Source organism: Trachurus japonicus, chromosome 6 (genome assembly GCF_045865225.1).
Source record: "Trachurus japonicus isolate A0001 chromosome 6, Traja_1.0".
NCBI lineage: Eukaryota > Metazoa > Chordata > Actinopteri > Carangiformes > Carangidae > Trachurus > Trachurus japonicus.
The window spans coordinates 9,794,213-9,815,073 of NC_140912.1; the positions used below are offsets into that span (position 1 = coordinate 9,794,213).

The following is a 20,861-nucleotide window of genomic DNA, read 5'->3' on the forward strand; positions in this document are numbered from 1 at the left end:
ACATTTGTTGTCAATCGAAATAGGTTGAAAAATACACTCTCCAAGAACATTAGAAACCCCATACTAATGGTGGGGTGAGCCTCAGTTCTTCATGCTATGGATTCCACAAAATGTTGGAAAGAGGTCTAAACATACTGGTCCATCTGTATCACACAGATGTCAGATACACATTCATGCAACCAGATTCCAAAAGGATTGGATTCAGACAATGAACTCAAAACCAGTTTAAGATGACTTTTACCTTGGACATGGGCATGGCACATAAGGATACTTTTCTGTTGATGTTCAGCTTTAGGGTTTAAGGTTTTGTTCATTCTGGAGATGCTTTTATGCTCACCACACTTGTAAAGACCAGTTATCTTCTGTCAGCTCCAAACCATCTGATCATTCTCCTCCAATTCCCTGTCATCAACAAAGTGTTTCCGTCGGCAAGACTGACGCTCACATTTTTTTTAAGCACAGCCTTGAGTAAACTTTATCGAAATCTTTATGAGATCAGCAGTTTCAGAAATACTTAAATCTTGATGTAGGTCTCTCAGAAAGATTACTGCACAAAATTTAAGTTGGGTTTATGTTGGCATCTGAAGGACAATTGTTATATAATAAAGGAAGAATGTGCAGCTTTCATCTCTTGGTCTTATCAGTTTGCCACCAAATAGTTCTTAATCCACCACAGACCACTGCAGACATGAGATATGTATACCAAAGCTCACAAACACAGCAGGGGGTCACCAAACTTTCTGCGCTTTTCTCCACAAAAGACTGAACAACACCTGAAGACCTCTTGACAGCAAATACTGGAGCTTTATATTACAGTGAATTATAGTTTATAGGAGCAGGTATGTGCATAAGACACTGAGGCGTAGGACAGCGTATTACAGCAGACCTCTGTCTGAACTTAGTTGTCTCTGCAGGCATGTTCACTAACAGCTGAGGCTGGCAGGGGTTCTGCCCTGCTAGCCCAGTCATTAGCTCCTCCACAGCATGCTCCCAAAGCTGTTCTGCTCATGGACGCCAAATTACCCCACCAATCCCTCCAACGCACACATAAGGAACTCATATTCATACCACAATGGACGCATTTCTGCCATTCCAACACCTTGCATCCTCATCTGTCCAAACAACTTGCGTTCATCAACATTGAGTCCCCCATTTTATTACAAACAAATATTCCATTTCCAACAGTGACAACACAGTAGAAAACACAACTTTTTAAACAATAATGTTCGAGTGCTTGAGTAGAGGTGATGAAAAGTTGTCATAATGATTATGATATACACAATTCATGTTACTTGGGGGAAAGGAGGTGGGGAGAAAAGTGTGTGCTGAACGGTGTGAGTCATTTTAATGCTGTGTTGTCAACAGTCAGGGTGAGATTAAGAGCTACACAGTAGTGCCCTTAACTACTGCGTTATTGCTGCTGTAACACTTTGCATCGCATTGTATCCAAGTGTGACATGACTGGCACAACCACACACTTCATTGTCATACACACAGGTAGTCGTACTGCATTCAGTTAGTATAAATAGGATAATCTGTTAAGACTTCTGTTATGTACAACATAATTACAACTAGAAATATCCAAATATCCCTACAAGTGACAGTTAACATGGAATATCACAGTAAATACGGTTCTATTTAAACCTCCACAAAAATCCACAGAACACCAGCATTTTCAAGGTATAAAAATAAGTTACAAATCTGCATAAATATTTTACACAAAACAGTTATAAAATATGCTGCATTTTTCTGACAAGGTTACATAAAACAGTTTTTTTACACCATTGGGTATTGAGAATATTTTCAGCTTGATGCTAGTTAAAAAAAACATTCATTGAAGTTTTTGATGAACACAAACTGTTTAAAAATTGTTAGTCCCATTTTACACCACACTTGGCTACAACAGTCATTTCAGATATACAAATACATTGAAGAGGGGAAAAGGGAGAGCTGCAGCTTAGCCAAGTCTCACTTCCTTTTATCGCCACTTTACTTCCCCCCGTTCTGTAGAGACAGATGAAGAGCGTCCCATCCCATACAGATAAACCTCCTATGAACAGGGATTTCCCCTTAAGTATCAAGTCCACAGATGACTCCTTACAGGCTGAGCACAAAGACAGGAGAGAAAGACAGAGAGAGGGAGAGAATGAGTTGTTCCCAGTGTGTCATAAGAGAGATTACAGTATGAGAAATGGGCTTTATCCTGGATGTTCAGACATTGAGCTGACTTCCTTTGCAGACACATTACACAGTGTATTTTAGAGCTTTTGCTGCGCTGAGCTACTGAGTTGAATTAATGGAATAATGAACAATGGCCAAATATGACCTCACGTTTGAGTGAGACCAGTGAGTGCCAAGGGTCGTGGCTTGAAAATGGCATGTTCACAGTATACAGAAACAGTGAAACTGAGGTGTGATAAGTAATCCTCTACGAGGAGGTTTCACCACAGGAGAGTTACAGCAACAGATAATACTACAGATGCAAAACTATTTCCGCATGATGAAGACATCAGCATTGTTTGATCTTGTCTATAACAAAAGAACAATTAAATGTTGCGTGTATACTACAGGAGAGACATGTAGTTTTAACACGCAGTTGTGTGTTGGACACAGTAGAACACAACTGATATTCAAAAGTTGTGCATAGATGCACAAATGTTTTTAAAGGACAAGGATGTTGTCACATGTTCTGTCTTCATGCACCAGTCTTGTCTTTCTGTATATTTTTGAATTGCAACTATGCCAATGCTTCTCTAGTTTAAAAAAACATTTGTAAAATAACAAAATGAGTGATTTAATTTTTGCAAGATGTTTTCAGTTTCAGTTTTCTTATTTATGTGCATTGATAAAATGTGAACTTATATAGTTGAAATACTAATTTCTGCTCACAGCATGTTTATGTGGTTGTCATGCAGTGCTGTGTGACTTTTCTCACAGTGTGTGAGGTCCTGTTTGTCAAGCATCTGCTTATTGTGCCTTTTTTGTGCAGTTTGATGTGTTTATATCAATACACCATATTCACATGATGGCCATTTTCCTCTTGTAACCTGTACAAAAGTAAAGAATCTGACATATCGGTGTCATTTTACTGCTTCTCAATCAATCAGCAACTAAAAAAGACAATGGAGAAGCTTTTGGAAAACAGTGTTTCCAGTGTTGCTGTACTTACCTTCAACATTGTGGATGTAAGATGATTCAGTCCAGTTTCTGTATCTTTAAAAAAAAAATCTTTTTGGGGATCCTTGCAAATTAATCTACACATTCATCAACCATTTCACCATGTCTTAAACAGGCTTCCTTTGTGACATCAAAGGAAAAGGGCCACCTTGTGAATATGATCTATAACCAAAACCCTTGTGCACTTAATATTGTAACCGATCAACACAATTATAAATGTCACTAGAAGCTACCAAGTGGAGGTGTTTAAGCCAAACAATCACCATGGTGCTGTATGTATATGATCTATCTCTAGTTAAATCTTTAAGTGTATATCAATGTGTTTTAAACCTATATCTTACATGTACACAGGTTGAACTGGCTCAGCTTACCTGTGTTTCAGTCGCTTCTGAGGAAGTGCTCTGAAAAAGAAAAAGAAAATGTTTGTGAGGCCACAATGTATGAGCATCTCTGTAATATAGAATAGAATAGAATAAAACTTTATTAATCCCCCAAGGGGGAAATTCACTGTGTCACAGCAGCAACAGATACAAAGACAAGGCACACAAAAAAGGTAACCTATCACTAATAAAATAAATAAATAGATAAAAAATAAATAAAGGCTTATGAGTTGATAAAGTGCTCGGATATGTTATACAATGTAATCATGTATTTGAGCTGATTTCAGGACAGAATGATTCATGACTCAAAATACAATGGTCTCAACATGGAAACACTGTTGAAATATAATGCGGATGACACGCAACTCTACTTGTCCATGGAGCCAGATGACAGAAGCCTGCAAGACTGTCTGAAAGACATTAAATCCTGGATGTCCTCTAACTTCTTGCTACTGAATTCAGATAAAACTGAGGTCATTGTGTTTGGACCTAAACATCTCAGGGACACTTTCTCTAATCAGATCGCTACTCTAGATGGCATCACCCTGACCCCGAGTACAACTGCGAGGAACCTTGGAGTCATTTTTGACCAGGACCTTTCCTTCAGCTCCCACATAAAACACGTGACTAGGACCGCCTTCTTCCATCTGCGCAGTATCACTAAGATTAGGAATATCCTCTCCCAGAGTGATGCTGAGAAACTAGTGCATGCATTTATCACTTCTAGGCTAGACTACTGTAACTCTCTCCTGTCAGGATGTCCGAAAATCTCCAGCTGGTCCAGAATGCCGCAGCAAGGGTTTTGACAGGAGTTAGGAAGAGAGCACATCTCTCCCACTTTAGCTTCTCTCCACTGGCTTCCTGTAGGATTTAGAATAGACTTCAAAATCCTTCTGCTGATTTATAAGGCTCTTAATGATAAAGCTCCAACCTATCTGAAAGAACTAATCATTCCTTACTGTCCTACCAGAGCACTCCGCTCCCAGAATGCAGGTCTGTTAGTGACTCCCAGTATCTCTAAAAACAGACTGGGAGGTAGAGCCTTCAGTTACCGGGCTCCTTTACTGTGGAACCAGCTCTCTCCATGGGTCAAAGAGGCAGACACTCTAACTACATTTAAGTCTAGACTTAAGACCTTCCTTTATGACAGGGCTTTTAGTTAGGGCTGGTTCAGGTAGCTCTGAACCATTTTATAGCTACGCTGCTATAGGCTTAGACTGCTGGGGACACATCTGGTTACACAGAGCCCTCTCCTTTCTCCTCCTCTCCTCTCCTCTCCTCTCCTCTCCCCTCCTCTCCACTCCTCTCCTCAGTATATTAGGCGCGTTTCCACTGCAGGAACTTCGGGGTAATTTTATGGGGCCAGCCCCATTGGTGCGTGTTTCCACTGCAGGAACCTCCCCCACAGGGCCATTTACAGGAACTTTTACGGGGGCCAACGGAGTACCTACTCCAGGGTAGGTACTCCGTTCGGCCCTGAAAAGCTCCTGGGTGGGGCTCGAGGTTAACCCGGCACTGATTGGCTAAAGCTAGAGCAGGCTCTGACGCTACCAGAAAGCACCAAAACAACCAACCGGCATTTTTAAAAGGGGGAGCAGAAGGGGAGCATTAGCCTAGCAGACACCGCTGTAAACAACAAGAAAACAGCAGGAAGATGTACACAAATGGACCGACGACGAGGTGCAGACATTGATTGTAGTCTATGGCACCGAGGAGTTTGAGGGGGTTTGAGTCATCGCGGCGAAATGAAAATATCAGCGCACTTCGACACACTGGGGATCCATCACGCCGCAAAACAATGCCGTGAAAAGTTAAAAAAAAAAAAAAAAAAAAAACTCAAGCAGGATTACAATCAGCTGCCATGTGCACAAACACACAAACCAGAAACGCGCCCACCGCCTCAGCTCCTTCCATCCTTCTCCGTTGTTGTTATGATTTTTGTTTGTGACCTGCCTGTGTGACGTCACGGTCGAAAGCGGCGATCGAAACTCATGACGTCACCGCGGGGTCCGACTCTGAGCTGACCGGCTCTCCCCACCCCACCCCCCCCCACCCCCACCCCCACCCCTCACCAGAGACTGCCTCCATCAACTCCTGCTAACATTTCCATATTTCGCACAAACTGTAAACTGTTTTCTTGTCTGTAACAACATCTATTGCACGTCTGTCCGTCCTGGGTGAGGGATCCCTCCTCTGTTGCTCACCCTGAGGTTTCTCCGATTTTTCCCTGTTAAAAGGGTTTTCCATGGAGGAGTTTTTCCTCAGTCGATGTGAGGGTTTAAGGACAGAGGATGTTGTTACGATGCCATGTAAAAGCCCTTTGAGACAAACTGTTTGTAAAAACGGGCTATACAAATAAAATGGCCTTGCCTTGCCTTGCCTTGCCTAATAATCCTTAACTGCCACTATGTCAGTCTCTTTCTGTCCATCCCATCAGCATGAACAGGGGTTCGCCCCACAATATTTACTACCACAGGCACCAATCGCCTCATTTGTTTAGGGATTTCATGCAGTAGGACAACCTTGACATAAATTGGCTGAGTGCTGATGGTTATATCCAACTATGAAACCAGAGTCCAGCAGCAGGCCCTGCAGTTACTGAGCCTTCAGGTCCAATTAAAATCAGTCAGCCTGTGTGCTGATCAGCACACTTGTGTGCCATATATCTCCGGTAAGATGACCACTCTGTTATTTTAGGCACATTGTTCCTCTTTCAGGATTCATTTTCAGCCTTTTATGGTGTACCATAAAGCTAACTCTGTTTCTCATGTCAGTGACGAGTGTGCTAAGCTGCAGAGCTGCACAAATCAAATATCTTAGCTAATTTTTCATGGAATTTGGTGAACATGAAAATAGAGAAAAAATAGATTATGATCAAATTGTGACTGCAGTTCTTCTGTTCTCAAAGTATTCATCAGCTCAGCTGAACAAGTTCATAAAAAAAGGTATATGCATGAAATGCAAGCTGAATATATCTGACGTGAAAGATATTTAAACAGGCCCCTTTGTCTTTGTTTGTGATTGTTGACAAGTAAAAATATAACCATCATATGTGGCTACTGTCAAAGAGCCAACATCCAGGATGTTCAGTAGACAATGTTTTTGCCTCTTCACACTGACAAACCAAACAAAGTGTTTTCCCTGCACTTGTTTTTTAACCTGATTACTGAAATCAATGGTTGGTGCCACCTGGTGGTAGAAAGTGAGAACGTGTCAGTGCAACACACACGTGTGCATACACACACGGTGGGCAAAGACAATGGCTTACAAACACTTTCTTGTGGCACTAATGCTTCACAAACTGAGGTCGAGTAACATTCACACATGAACAACTTGTGTTTGTTCTTTGGAGCAATGCATGCTTGCTTGTCCATGTGTCCGTATGCCCCAAGAGGCCACTGGCATCATCACACACACACACTCACCTATAGATGTTTGGGTCTAGCAGTACGCCTGTGTCCTGCGGTAACTGGGATAAGTGCACCACTTTAGTCTTCAGCTGACATCGCTCTGTTTCATTCACCCACACGTCAGGTAGTCTGCAAGACAAGACAACAAACACACATCATGCATACAGTGAGGACATGTGGTCAGGTTTTAAGCTGAGAGAAAGAGAGAGAAAAGGGGGGATGGAGTCGGTGTTAGGTTGAATGGAGTGGGTGGGAGAGATGGACAAAGAGTCTCATTGAGTCCAGGGCACATGTTGACACCTTCCGCTGAACACGGAGTACATTTCCATAAGTAACACGGCCTTGACCAAAGCACCGGGACTGATATGCACATAGGCACACACACACACACACACACACACACACACACACACACACAGTCCTCCCATGTTGACAGTCATTTAGTAACTACACAATACCGTCATTATTACTTTTTGTTCACTAGTGCGCACTTAGTTACTCCCTGGTCCCACACTTAATAACTGTGTTTTCATGCCCTGTCTGTCTTTCCCCCGTTCTCATTTTGTATGATGTAGTTTTTATTTTTACACTGAAGTTTACACTCAGGTTTAGCACAAGTCATTGATGGCTTTCCTACCTCACTGGAACAAAACAAAAAACTACACTATACAGTGGATTTATAATGTTTTATGAATGCAAAATAAAATCAAATGAATATTTGCTTGACAAACAGATACCTGGCACCTAATAATCAGAAACTGGAGGTGACGGTTTCAAAGGGAGACACACACGCACACATCCACACCGTGTGCACATGATGTACTGTACTGCAGAGCTGTACTTTACTGTACCCATAGCAGTGTGTGTTCCCCGTGAAAGAAGGGAGTGTGTCAGCACTGGCGCGGCGAGTCAAGGTGCAGGAGAAAGAAACAAAGAGCTTAGCGAGTTGACTGCACCTCGCCTCCCTCCTTCAGCCTCCCCTGTCTCCACCCCCAGCATTCCCCCCGTCACTATGTGCGTCATCAAAGGCGCCCCCAGAGACACAGACACACACACACACACACACACACACACACACACACACACACACACACACACCACACACACACACACAACACACACACACACACACACACACACACACACACACACACACACACACACACACACACACACACACACACACACACACACACACACACACACACAGCATATTCAACACACACACAGCCATCGGTACACATGGAGAACAAAATGCAGAAAAAGTGATGGAAAACTGACAAATGAAGGACAATGTAAGAGAGGGGTGGAGGAAAAGGGAAAGTGGGGAGGGAGGGGAGACAACTCACTTCCATAGAGGTTGCAAATCCTTTTATGGCATGTTAAAGTGCCCTGGGGGCGGGGCCAGCCACATGGGACAACTTAGTCAATACTGTAAATTTGCAGAAAACCAGGGATTCTGATTTTGAAGTGCTGCTCCTTTGCATAAACACACATGCACAGACAAACACAAACCAGAATTGATAAAAAAAAAGACAAAAGTGTGTACATACTGTATATTACAAGCATTTGTTAGAACTGAAGGCAAATACATGGTGTAAGGTTGACAAATGATAACGACTGACATTAAGGAAAATTAAGATGACATGTCAAGTTCATACCAATTAAACGAAAACTAAAATCGAGAAATTTACCCATATGAAATATTTATGCACAGTATGAGGCATGTGATGCTGGCAGTTTCTACCCATGAGCGCAGCTTTTTTAAAGCTTATATATAGTTGAGCACTAACAGGATTAGGGATAACCCTCTTAATTTTGTCTAAGCTTAAAAAAGGTATGTAAATTGTTACTTCTAAAATGTAAAGTCGATACCAATTTGTTAATGAATTTTCTCTGTCCTCTGTAGTGCATGGCAAAAGTGTTTGTATCCCCTTTAATGGTGGCAAGAGCAGAAAAGAGGAAGTTGAAAAGAAGGAGGGACAAGACAAGAAACAGCCCCCTTCAAAGCAGCTTTAAAGTTTGGGTTAGTCTTGAGTTACTGTCCTTGTGAAAAGCAAACCTCAAATGACAGAGGAGGACCTGCAGAGTGTTAAATATGTGGTAAACACTCGTGTGTTTGTGTACATGCACAGTTACAAGCACGTTCCCCTCCAGAGTCACCATAAACATGTCAGAGCCGAGTGTGCTGTGGTACTGATGAGTTATTATATTCTGATCGATGGGAAGCACACAGCACGGCTGCACTGGTGGTGGATTCAGTGTGTCACACATGTATTACTAACACACGCACACACAGGCTTTCAAAGAGCTAGAAAGCATCTCCAACCTAAGACTCCATTCAGTCACACCAAGCCAAATAAAGACAAATGGATTTATTTCATTTTCCAGAGGAGACTGTTTGCCTCGCTTCTTTATGAGCCAGAAATGTATATTGTGAATGAGGCCTCTGTGGGGAGAGCTACTGGGGGTGCCTGCCAGAGCGAAGCCCAGTCTTCCACCCTGAATTGATGGCCAGCTTTAGGCCCTGACGCTCCCCATGGTGATAGGAGCAATAAGTTCATCACAAAGCAGGCAAAGTGTATATTAAATCACTAACATATTAAATTGCTTTATACTGGACTCAGCCAGAGCGACTGCAGGAGTTCAATGTCCTTATACATTGCCTCATTCTGCAAAACAGAAGACAGCAGGCCCAGAGAGCCGGGTAGGGGAGTGAAAGGTCACTGCAGCCTCAAGGAAAACCCTGTCTGGCAAAAACAAGAGGACCGCAGAACAAAAGTACAATTACAGTCCAGAGAGTTGCTCACTTTTGCAACTGAACTCCAAAATGCATGTGAAGTACGTTTGATCCATCAATGGATTTGTACTCAAAGGATTTAGATTCATCGACAAAACTACTCTGGTATTAACAGTGTATTGAAGTTTCAGAGGTCGCTGCTGCTGAATGCTGGACCTGGCTGGAATCTGAAAAAATCTGAAAAAAAAGTAGAGGTACTACATTGATCATACTGGATTCCACAGCTTTAGCATTAACAACTTGATTCATGATCAAAATTTCTTCAGGGAGGTTTACACAATAATTCTAGGACACAAGGCTGTACAACAAATCTGATTTCTTAAACATTATGCCTGTTTCATGAGCTACACTATGTGTTTTAAATACATAATGTGTAAGTTGCATTTGTTTGCCCCGTTATGTCTCTTTCTGAAATTATGCAGATGTCCATGTTGTGTCCGTTCTTTTTTGTTAAAACTGTCTCTGTATTTGTTTTTAAAGATTATACTTTTATACTCTATATGGGTTTTGGTATCATTAGCTCAATGCAATGTAATATTGAACAATACCATTTATTCAGTTTACCATTGGGGTAAGGGTTATTCAAAAGGCCCCATGCCTCAGTAACTGGCAAGCGTATGACCAATGAGCACTTTATTAACTGCTTTTGCTATCCATCTAAAAAAAATAAAAATAAAACAATAACCATGTAGTTTGCCCAAATAATGTGTCAGGAATCAGGATGCAAAGGGGTAAAACAGCTTGGTGTCAATGGCTATGTAGTCTACTGTTTATTATTCAAAACCATTCAGCAACAAACAGGGGAATCCATTCACTCATCCATCAAAGATTAGACAGCAATTATGGTTGTGTCTTTCTCTCTCAGCCCACCCAGCCCCCTTTTCCTCCTCAGTGAGCTGCTGGTAGTTCATGTTCAGAATGGTTCATGTTAATCAGTTACTCATTAATCCAAATGGAGTTAATGAGTGTCAGTCAGAAAGTGAATGGTTCGCTCTAACATTAATAAACATGACTTCCCACATTCACATGACTAATCATTTACTCAGTGACTGAGAAAACACGCACGTGTACACACACACACGTACACATACACTACTATAGTACTTGATGTTACTATTATCCCACTCAATACTTGATGGCTTACTAAATGACCCCCAGTAGGGCATTACACTGAGTAAAAAGACTAAATACTAACTTGGCCAACAGATTGTGAAGAACGACTTGGCCAAATTAAGATTCACCACTGACCCCTGAACAGCAATTGTCCAGCCATTACTTTGTTATTGTAACTTAGCATAACGGGATCATCAAGGTTTTTATTTCTCCACATGATAAAGTGCTGTGTACTCCCGTAATAGAGTTTCTTGACATTTAAAGAGCATACACTGAGGGTCTTTTTTTTAGCCTTTCCAAAAACAGAAACAAAGGAGAAGAAGACATACAAGTAAGTTTAAGTAATGGTTTATAGAATGTGTTTATCAGCCCTCATATAAACTGTAATTCTTAGCATTGGCAGGTAAATAGTTTACCAAACTAGTGTTTTCAGGCTAACTTTAGCAGTTCTCCCAGGCCCTTCAGTGGAACTGGGTAAGACCCCAAGAAAGTTACCCAAAATAGCACTACATTTCCCCAACATCTATTAGTCCTCATCCTTTTCTGCTGTGATGACAAGTGTGAGAGCTCAGCAACAACTAAACAGGGTTATGTTGGAACAAAAGTATGTGCATCTCCCTATATATATTTTCTTATCATACATATTTGACTGGCTAAATTAAGCTTAATATTAGAGCTAAATTAAGCTTAATTAGCTTTCAGAAATGACCAAGTTTTGGGTGGTCAACCTGTCCATGTTATCATTTAAACTACATACCATAAAGGGGGCCGGCCCATATGGTCATAGTTACAGTAACTAAGGGGACAGGCTTATATACACAAGACCTTTATCTGTTGGGAGATAATACAGCTACCCTTGGCTCGTGGTTAAAGATTTCACTGTGTATTTCCCTCACCACTCCTCTCTGGCAGTGCGTATTAATGACCGAGGCATCTGCTCACTGCAGAGCAAATGTATGACTCAGTGGCATCACTGATTTCTCCTGCTTGGACCAAGCCAAAAAGCATCACCCTCTTGTTTTCTGTCTCTCTGTTTAATTCTTTCCCCATCATTCATTCTCTCTGGTTTCATTCTGCTTCTTCGCATTTTTCTCTCCCACAGCCATTTTGTTCCCACTCCCATTTCTCACTTTCCTCCGTTCTCTGTCTCCCCCATTCCTTCCCTCATCCATTCTGCCTTTGAGTCTCAGTATCAATCTCCATCTATGTCTCTCTGTTTGGAATTAATCTGATGAGTCTTTCCTGATCACCAAACTTCATCTCTTTCTTCTGATCCCTTTCCCTCATTATATCTCTATGCGCAAGATTAAACTCCCACATGTGGGGTGAGGAGGAGATTGCAGAGGTGGATAAGAGAGGGGGAAAGGAAAGAAGAAGAAACACAAGGGTTTAGCTACAGTATGTTCATTGGAGGTTGTCAGCTGCAATTTACTTCACGATGCATCATCCATGTTTCTTTGTCCAGTACCATCTTTGCTCTTTTTGTTAAACCTATTTTTCTCTTTGATTCAAACCTCTTTTTGTCTCTTTTGACCTTGCCCCTCCCTCCGCATCCTTCCTCTCATCTCCCACCTCTCCTTTGCCCCCAGTCTTCCTCCCTTTTATTCTTTCTCTCTCCTCTCTCTAATCAACTTCAGAGGCCATGCAGTCAAACCCTTTAATGGGAGTGTGGGAGTGTTGCAAGCGTGGTGGGAGCTTCCCTGGAGCAAGAGCTCTGCTGAGAATCACACTGCTCTATGAAGCTCCTATTCTCTGTGAGACAGACCCATTTCATTTCCTGCACAGTGCCGAACCTGCCCGTCCTTCTGCCCAGTTTTCTTAAATGAGCTGGGGGCTAAACGGTGCCAAGATTCACCACCAGTTGGCTGAGCCCGCTGACGGTGACCTGGGCATTATGTACAGTATTTAGCTCGTGAGGATTGGACAGAGCAGCTCCTGCCCCAGTGGGCCGAGCATGCTTTTTTTTTTTTTGATGGAAGTTCATCCAGAGGTTAAACCAAAATGTTGTGATGGACATTTATTATCTCAACTCGAGATTGATGAAACCTTTACTGGAGAGATACAAAGAAAAAATGCAGCCCTCAAGTAAATTCGGATGGTGAGCCACTGTTTAAAATACACTTCAGTCGACCAACTCACGGTTTATCCGAGTAAGACCAAACCAAGCAGATGGTATAGAAGTGGAGCCAGACCCAGAGAAGGAGAGACTGATTTTTCTAATGCTCATTCCAGTCTTCTCTCCATCAGCGCTGAAAGCAAGAATGCGCATTTGTAACACTGATTGAGGATACTAGCCGGTGCTTACACGAGGACATGGACTCCTCACACTGAGAGTTCTCCACAACAAATACAATCAATCTACCCAACCTTGTTCTCTTCGCTGATCCAGTGAGTCATGACATAAAGGAAGGCTACCCTGTTGACTGCACGGTTGGATGTGAAGGAGAATCATAAAACTATCAAAGAGATTTCAATTTTATGTCACTCAGACCCATAATGACGGACCAATCAAAAATTGATCATGATGGCATATGATATGAAAACTTCACTTAATCTCTCTGTCTGGTATAAACCCTAGAACTACACTTTCTCTGTAACACTGTGTCACTGTGACAGGATGTCATTTGTGACTTCTGATTAGTTGTCAAGCTTCGAGAAGGTATGTAGTCTTTAGAATGAGTGAGTCAGAGGGGAGGTGCTCAGGAAGAGAGCAGTGAGACTGATGAATGAGAACAGCATGCTGCTGTTAGGATCAATGTCTCACTGAGAGTGTAATAGACGATGAGTGATAACCTTCCTCTATGAAGTATTTTGGTTTAGTGCCTGTCTACATCTATTTGTTAAACCAAATGAACCAAGACAGGCTCTAAGCAACAGATTCAACAATGATACAACTTTCTGTTAAGTTAACTTATTATTCATGACTTAATTCATGAATTTAAAGGGATAGTTCACCCAAAATTTAAATTTCACTCATTATCTACTCACCCTCATGACGGACATTACATACGAGCGGCATGGAGGTATTTGGATGTTTTTTGGTGTGTCTTTTTGTTACGAAGACAGTTGGTATCCATTTGCAACCGTTATATGGACATGCACTGCTATGCCGAGACCCCCTGTAACTCAGAGAAGCCACGGATAACTCTGAAACTTCTCCCAGCCCTTAGTCACCATGAGGGTAGAAATAGAGTAGATAATGAGTGAAATTTCTATTTTGTGAGAACTATCCCTTTAAGCAGATGATGTCTATAGTGTAGGAGAGGTGTTACTCACATGTCCTCAGGTGTCCAGTGTAGGAGAACCTTGACCTTGCCGGACCCCTCTTTCCTCCTGGCAAGCACCTGCACAGAGACAATCAGGCAAAACCAAACTGTTACAAAAAGACACAAAAAAGTACTGAGAGCAAGAAAATAATATTTGTGTCATCTTGTCGTCATTTCACTCAGTCAATTTGTCTGCTGCGCTGCCATCATTTGGTGTATGCAAAACCAAGTAACTGTAACTGGCTTCACCAATCAAAAGTAATCACCAGCTATTTACAGAAGGCATATGCCTTTATCGACGCATCAGGGTTTATCTCAAATGTCAAGATAGTTTGCAATTTCAAGCATCACATTGCATAAATGTGTCTTGCTCGCTCATACTGCAGCAGTCTCGTTGTCTGTGGAGAACAAGCTTCAAAGACAAGCCCCCATCCTGCCCCATCTCTAACAAATAATGAGGCTACATGCTTCAAACATCTCACACAGTGATACAGTGGCTGATCATTACACTAATAAGCAATGTGAGCAATCTTAATAATGCATGCAAGAGCTCAGAGAGATTTCTATTTTCAACGGGATCTCTTCCACATCCACCTACAACATACCATGGAGTCCAAATTCAGACAAAAGTTGAATATAATCGGAGTGTTTGGACTTAACTGAGAACTGTTTATCACAGCTGGCATTGTCGAGAGCCAAGAAGATAGAAATGAGCCACAGACAGAGCAGTTATCACCATAAACAAGTCACTGCTCTTGTTTTGAATTATGTCAGCACACTTCAACACTTTACACCAGAGTGTGTCTGACTGAAACTAGCACCCACTTTCTAATGTTTGCCTCATAACATGACATGATGTGTTCATTTTATCTGTGTTTGTTACCTGGTTTAATTACTCAAGAATTAATCTGTCAACACAGCCACAAGCTTCAAGGCAGTCCTTCTTGTGAAAATACACTCGAGTCAATACAAGATTTCCTGAATAGTTGGCCCTCTTCATGTATAACATTTCATCTATCACGCTGTGTTGGTTTATAGTAAAACTGGTCTGGAATCCACACAAATATTGTCAGTAGGGAGAAGAAAAGCTAGAAAAATAACCAGGAGTGTCAAAAATAGCCCCAGATATAACCTCTTGCGTCAATTGGCTCTTTTTTGTGAGGAATGTCTATTTTTAGGGCCGTGAATGAGTTCACATGTGAAGAACTTCTCTTACGCACATGAATTTCTCAAATTATTTTTATGACTCTGGGGATTGGCTGCGGCATTGATGGAAACTGGTTTGAGGACAGGAGGGAGGAGGTTCCACTGAGACAAGAGACACAGACACAGACAGAGACCTAGAATCACTCTTCTCCACTACTACTTCTCCTTTTCCCACCCTCCAACATTAAAGCCAAAACATGGATGAATCTCTTTGTTTTACAGAACCTCAGTCAGTTTAATTTAAGTCACCATTATGACAATAGTCCATATTTCTAATCATTGACCTGCGTTGTTGTCTGTCCAGCACAAAGCAAATATCTGCATGTCATTTTTCTCTTTTCATACTTTCTCTTAGCTAATGTGTTAAGAAATAGCTCACTCCCCCCTGTATGCAGGAGAGGCTTTAGAAGAGACATGTGCAAATCCATATTTATATTTTGATAAGCTTCCAGGTATACAGGATGTTGGAAGACGTCTGTAGGAAAATAAATGGGTGACAAACATATTTAGTTACTGACTGATTAACTTTTTTGGAAGTAATATTTATAGTAGGTTAGCAGATATAAAATGTTGTTTTTGGTGGCTTGGTGCCATCACATTTGTCTAAGAGAAGCTATGTAAACAGCATCCAAGTTGGCAAATCAACCAAGTTGTTGCCTCTTGTCTGTAATAAAGTGCTCCAACATAAAACTCCTTAGAGTGGACAAGAGGACAAGTAGGGAGTGCAAAGCAGCAGTAACAGCATGAGTGATGAACCTGAGAAAAATGACTTGAAATGCTTGAACACAAACAGTTTTGATATGAAATCTAAACCTTTTTCTATGACATATTATAACAAATATGAGTGCTACAATCTGACTTCTGCAGAGAGTTCTGCATCCTTTTCCCTGTCAGTGACTTAAAGGGATAGTTCACCCAAAATTCAAATGTCACTCATTATCTACTCACCCTCATGTCGACTAAGGGCTGGGAGAATTTTCTGAGTCCTCCGTGCCTTCTCGGAGTTACGGGGGGGTCCGCACAGCAGTATTTGTCCATATAATGGTTGTGAATGGTGCTCGTCTGTAATGTCCCTCTTGTATTGAAGCCCCGACATGAGAACTGAACTGAGACACTGGGAGCTTCCGCTACAAACAAGTTTAAAACATAGACTTATTTAATTTTTTTTCAGTTTCTCATGTTGGGGGCTTCAATACAAGAGGGACATTACAGACGAGCAGTATGGAGGTATTTGGATGTTTTTTGGTGTGTCTTTTTGGACGAAGAATAGTGAGCACCATTCACAACCATTATATGGACAAATACTGCTGCACGGACCCCCCCCCCCGTAACTCAGAGAAGGCACGGAGGACTCTGAAACTTCTCCCAGCCCTTAGTCAACATGAGGGTGAGTAGATAATGAGTGAAATTTGAATTTTGGGTGAACGATCCCCTTAACAAAAGGATGAGATGGAGCGATTCAGTCGGTTGTATAAGGGTGTCCTGCTGTGCACCTGTGTTCTCTGAAATACATATGTGAACATGTAGGGAAAAAGGGAAGACGTCATTATTTAGACTGTGTGACCTGTCTTACTCCATGTGCCCTATGATTCAACTACTGCGAGAGAAAATGTGAGCATAAGGTGGAGGTTTACAGTATTTGCAGATTTGTGAACATAAAGTCTGTAAAACGTCGATGTCCAATGAGCTGCACTATGGCTTCAGGGCAGACGGGACACTACAGTGACTCACTATCAAACAATACATTACCACCGCAGCTTTTCAAGCCTTTACGGCACCTGTCGCATGATGCTACTCAGCCAATCACTGCGACTTTAGTCAATGAGTGCGATACACACAGAGGGGAGAGATGAAACAAGAGACAGTTGGAGAAATAAATGGAAAAAAGTGTGGGAGTAAAGTGAAAGTAGAAAAAAGGAACAGAAGAAAAGAAGTATTCAAGCTATACTTCAAATCATTTCTGTAAAATTAAGGACCTCATTTTAAATTGCACATTATTCAAAGCTCTCTCATGAACATAATACCTATTACAGCCTTGGAATAAGAAGAGAACATTTAATTATTATTAGAGACAATATTATTTATAATCCCCACAGTTCACTGACTCAGAGAATCAATTTCACTTCACACATTAATACTGTCTCTGAGTTTGTCTTATTCATCTGCTAGCTTTCCACCAGGGCTTGACTAGCTACTTCTGCTGCACTGCAAATCCACATGAGGCAGCCGACGAGACAACAACACAGCCTGGCTGCAGAATTATCCTCAGTCCAGTACTGACGCCACTGGGCCTTTAAGTGTCTGAAGCCCTGCGGCGGAGACTCTGTACATCAGCAGCTGCTTTACTGCCCTTTTAATTAAAAATACATAGCTGTTAACCTGTGCCCTCAGGCGCCTCACAGCGCTAGGTTAATAATCGCAAACCCAGGCTACACTTGAAGTGACCATGGCCATGTCTGTAAAGGCTGGAAATGAAAAAAGCGGGTTTGTGTTTAAGCAGCATGAAATGATTTGTGAGTTGAGTGGTTTGATGATAGCAGTTGATGTTTTAAAGGGACAGATCTTTATCCTCTATAGACCCAAGAGAGGCAGGGGAGGGGAGAGAGAGGAGGGGGGGGGAGCAGGAGGAAATAGGGAGTACACAGTGGATATTAGTGCGGCTCCGAAACAAGGCAGTGAAAACGGCAGGACCAAAGCCGGGGGAGGGCAGGCCTGCTAAAACTGGGTGCCTGTCTGATGTCAAGGGGTCAAGCAGTGGATGACGCAGATTGGCGCAATAACAAAAATATCCCATCATAAACATGACTGAGTTGCTCTGGCGTGTCAGCAGGCCCACTGGCCAAACTCCACAGAACCCCCACAGCTCTGCTCCATCTCCCTGGGCCTGGGAGGGCCCGCTGGGGCCGAGGGTCTGACACAACGCAGCAGTCTTTCTCCACCACAATCCTCTAGGGGCTGGAGAGAAGGAGAATGTATGCCCAACTGGCCAGATCTCCTTCCGATTTCATGACCCTGACCTTTATTTAACCCCCTTTCCTTGTATTTTCTCTCAAATTCTCTGTTTCTCTCCATTTGTTACTCTCCTTCCCCTGGCTGGATCTTCCTCCTCCTCAGTCCATGTCCAAATATGCTGTTACCTCTCTTAACCTCTTCCCAAGCTTTATCTTCACTTTTTTTTCTGAGCTTTTCTTTTAAAATTCTTGGCTGCTGTAGAACAGTTGAGGATTGCAGGAGCAGAAAACAATTGAAAGGAACTGAGAAAAAGTACAGAAGAACAGAACAGAAGCACGGGCTTGCCTAAAACTGCATTTAGCACTCATTCTCAAAAGAGCTCAAATTATTGCCATAGGAAAGAGAAAGATTCATAACACGCCTCGGTGGTGTGATTCTTCAGCAGCTGCCCGACAAGCTTCCCTGTCTGACAACAAACTTGAGGAGAAGAAGACGGCAAGCAGAAAAATTTAACAACACACATAATGGAAGCTGCAAGTGCAGGGATGTATTCCAGAAAAAAAGTTAAGTAAAAACAGGTCAGCCGAAATTTGTGGGGAAAACAAAAAAGACTGTTGTATGAGATATTTTGCATTTGATGCAGATCAGCAGGGACAAGTTATAAACAACCAAAAGCCCATACACAAACAGTGTGTTTCAAATAAAAGGAGGAAATATCTCAAATTTATCCAAGAGGGTGAGTTTCAGTTGTTGTCCACATAACAATACTGTATGTTGTTAAATTATTGTCCTGAAATATAACTGTTATTGTTTGTAAATTGCAGCTGTGGGCATCTGCTGAAGCGACACTTTTAAATACATTTTCATACAACAGCTCTGTCTGTTTCACACTGGCTGTATAGAGGTGCATGCTACATGTTAATGTGTGTGAGTGGGCTAAGATACAAATGAACATAGTGTGTGCTGCAGCCACTATTGGTTTGGTTTCTTGCTGTGGTATCAAATCTAGCGTTGATAATCCTGGAATTTCATAGGTATTGGTTTCAACTACTACTAGTTGGGTCATTTACAGAAGTTCCGTGACCGTAGAGAGCGAAGGTTCATTTCTCACTGGATTTGTTATCTATGAAGGTTAAATAGAAAATTTAGCTAGGGTGCCCCGCCCAAAAATGTGGAGAAATTTTTTGAGAGCCCTAAATCCAAAATGGCTACTGTCCGCCAAGCTGGAAATGATCTTTTCAATGGTTTGGCCCACAGAGCTGCATAATACATGGTTTCTATGACTATTTGGGTCAAGAAGTTCATAAATGATGTAGATTTATTGATTTGACCTATTTTTGACTTTCAAATTCAAGATGACCACCAATTTTTGGCCCTTTAAATGGCAATTTTTCTAAATCATCATAGAGCCTCAATATTAGGCTCAAATGAAAGCTCTGCTCATACTGAGTTCAGTTAAGGACAGTAGAATTACAAGTAGGCCACACAGAAGTCATCTCAAAGGTCAAAAAGATCAAGGTTTGTGGTAAGAAACAAACTTTGCTGATGTCCTTTTCCATTAGTTACCTGAACTGTGTTGGTCAGTGGTCCCATCAATTCATTATGAACCAGGAAATCATTTTACACTTCTCAATAGCATAAAATATCTCTAAAGTTGTCTTCTGCAGTGATTCCCAAATCAGTCAGCCCCAATTCCTCAAAGTGTCTCAGCTAGGAATTTTCCAATGACATTAGCGTGTGGAAACTTAAAGAGTGGGTGAACATGTAAAAAGCCTTTTTGCCATTCATAATGTCATTGTGGATCGATTTTGTTGACGGTGCAAATCCATAATATGTCATGCTTGTGTAACATCACCGCTAGCTAATTGCTTTGCATGTAATCATGACAGCTCAATGATAATCCACAACCAGGTAATATTTTATGTGCACCAATAGGTGGTGTGCAGTCACATGATTCCAATGACGCGTGAAGTTCAGATGGGGGGCAGGAAGTGGAGAACGGTGATTGGAAATGAATGGAAAGCGAGTACTTAAAAGTGTTGGGTAAGCCTGCAAGTAGCAGGTATTGTCTAAAAATAGAAAAAGATATCGGATGTGATCCATACACACTGAGGAAAAGTGGGGAAAAAAGGCCAGCAGAGTGGAGAGACTGGACTGGAGCAAAAACCAACCGCCCCGCTTTCATCTGTGGGGTGTTTGCAGCTCGGAGCCGATCAGGAAGGGCGGAGGATCGGGCGGAGGATCGGACGGACGGTGGGTCGGTAAGATGGCCGAGGCAGACGGGGCGTCTCAGTCTTGCTGACTTGTGTCGCATCATTGAAAAGTCGCATCTGCCTTGGTCGTCTTATGACACCTCTTCCTCCACCGTCAGGCGGTGAACGGCCCCGAGCTGTGAACACCACACGGCTGGTGGGAATTACATGCCATGTTTCAGTCACATAATGGAGATAATAACTTCTTTCTCCCTCAATGTTGTTATCATTTTGTTTTTCCAGGTTTGACTGGTTTGTACAGCCGTAACAGCGCAAAACTTGGGCATTTTCCAACCGTTATCCTG

General features: G+C 42.0%; 1 protein-coding gene across 2 annotated transcripts in view; it reads right to left on the minus strand.

The window, feature by feature from the left end:
* Positions 1 to 1,552: 1,552 nt before the first annotated feature.
* Positions 1,553 to 20,861, minus strand: part of LOC146985569 (zinc finger protein AEBP2-like) — a 37,033-nt gene continuing 17,724 nt past the window's right edge. For both annotated transcript variants that reach the window (XR_015035977.1, XM_085778644.1), the window contains exons 6-9: positions 14,157 to 14,224; positions 6,983 to 7,096; positions 3,549 to 3,578; positions 1,553 to 2,104 (exon numbers count right to left, since the gene is read on the minus strand). Coding sequence is in view for 1 of the 2 variants with exons in the window: in XM_085778644.1 (XP_085634770.1) it covers positions 2,098 to 2,104; positions 3,549 to 3,578; positions 6,983 to 7,096; positions 14,157 to 14,224 (219 nt within the window). In the remaining variant the exon portion in view is untranslated. The remainder of the gene's footprint in view (positions 2,105 to 3,548; positions 3,579 to 6,982; positions 7,097 to 14,156; positions 14,225 to 20,861) is intronic.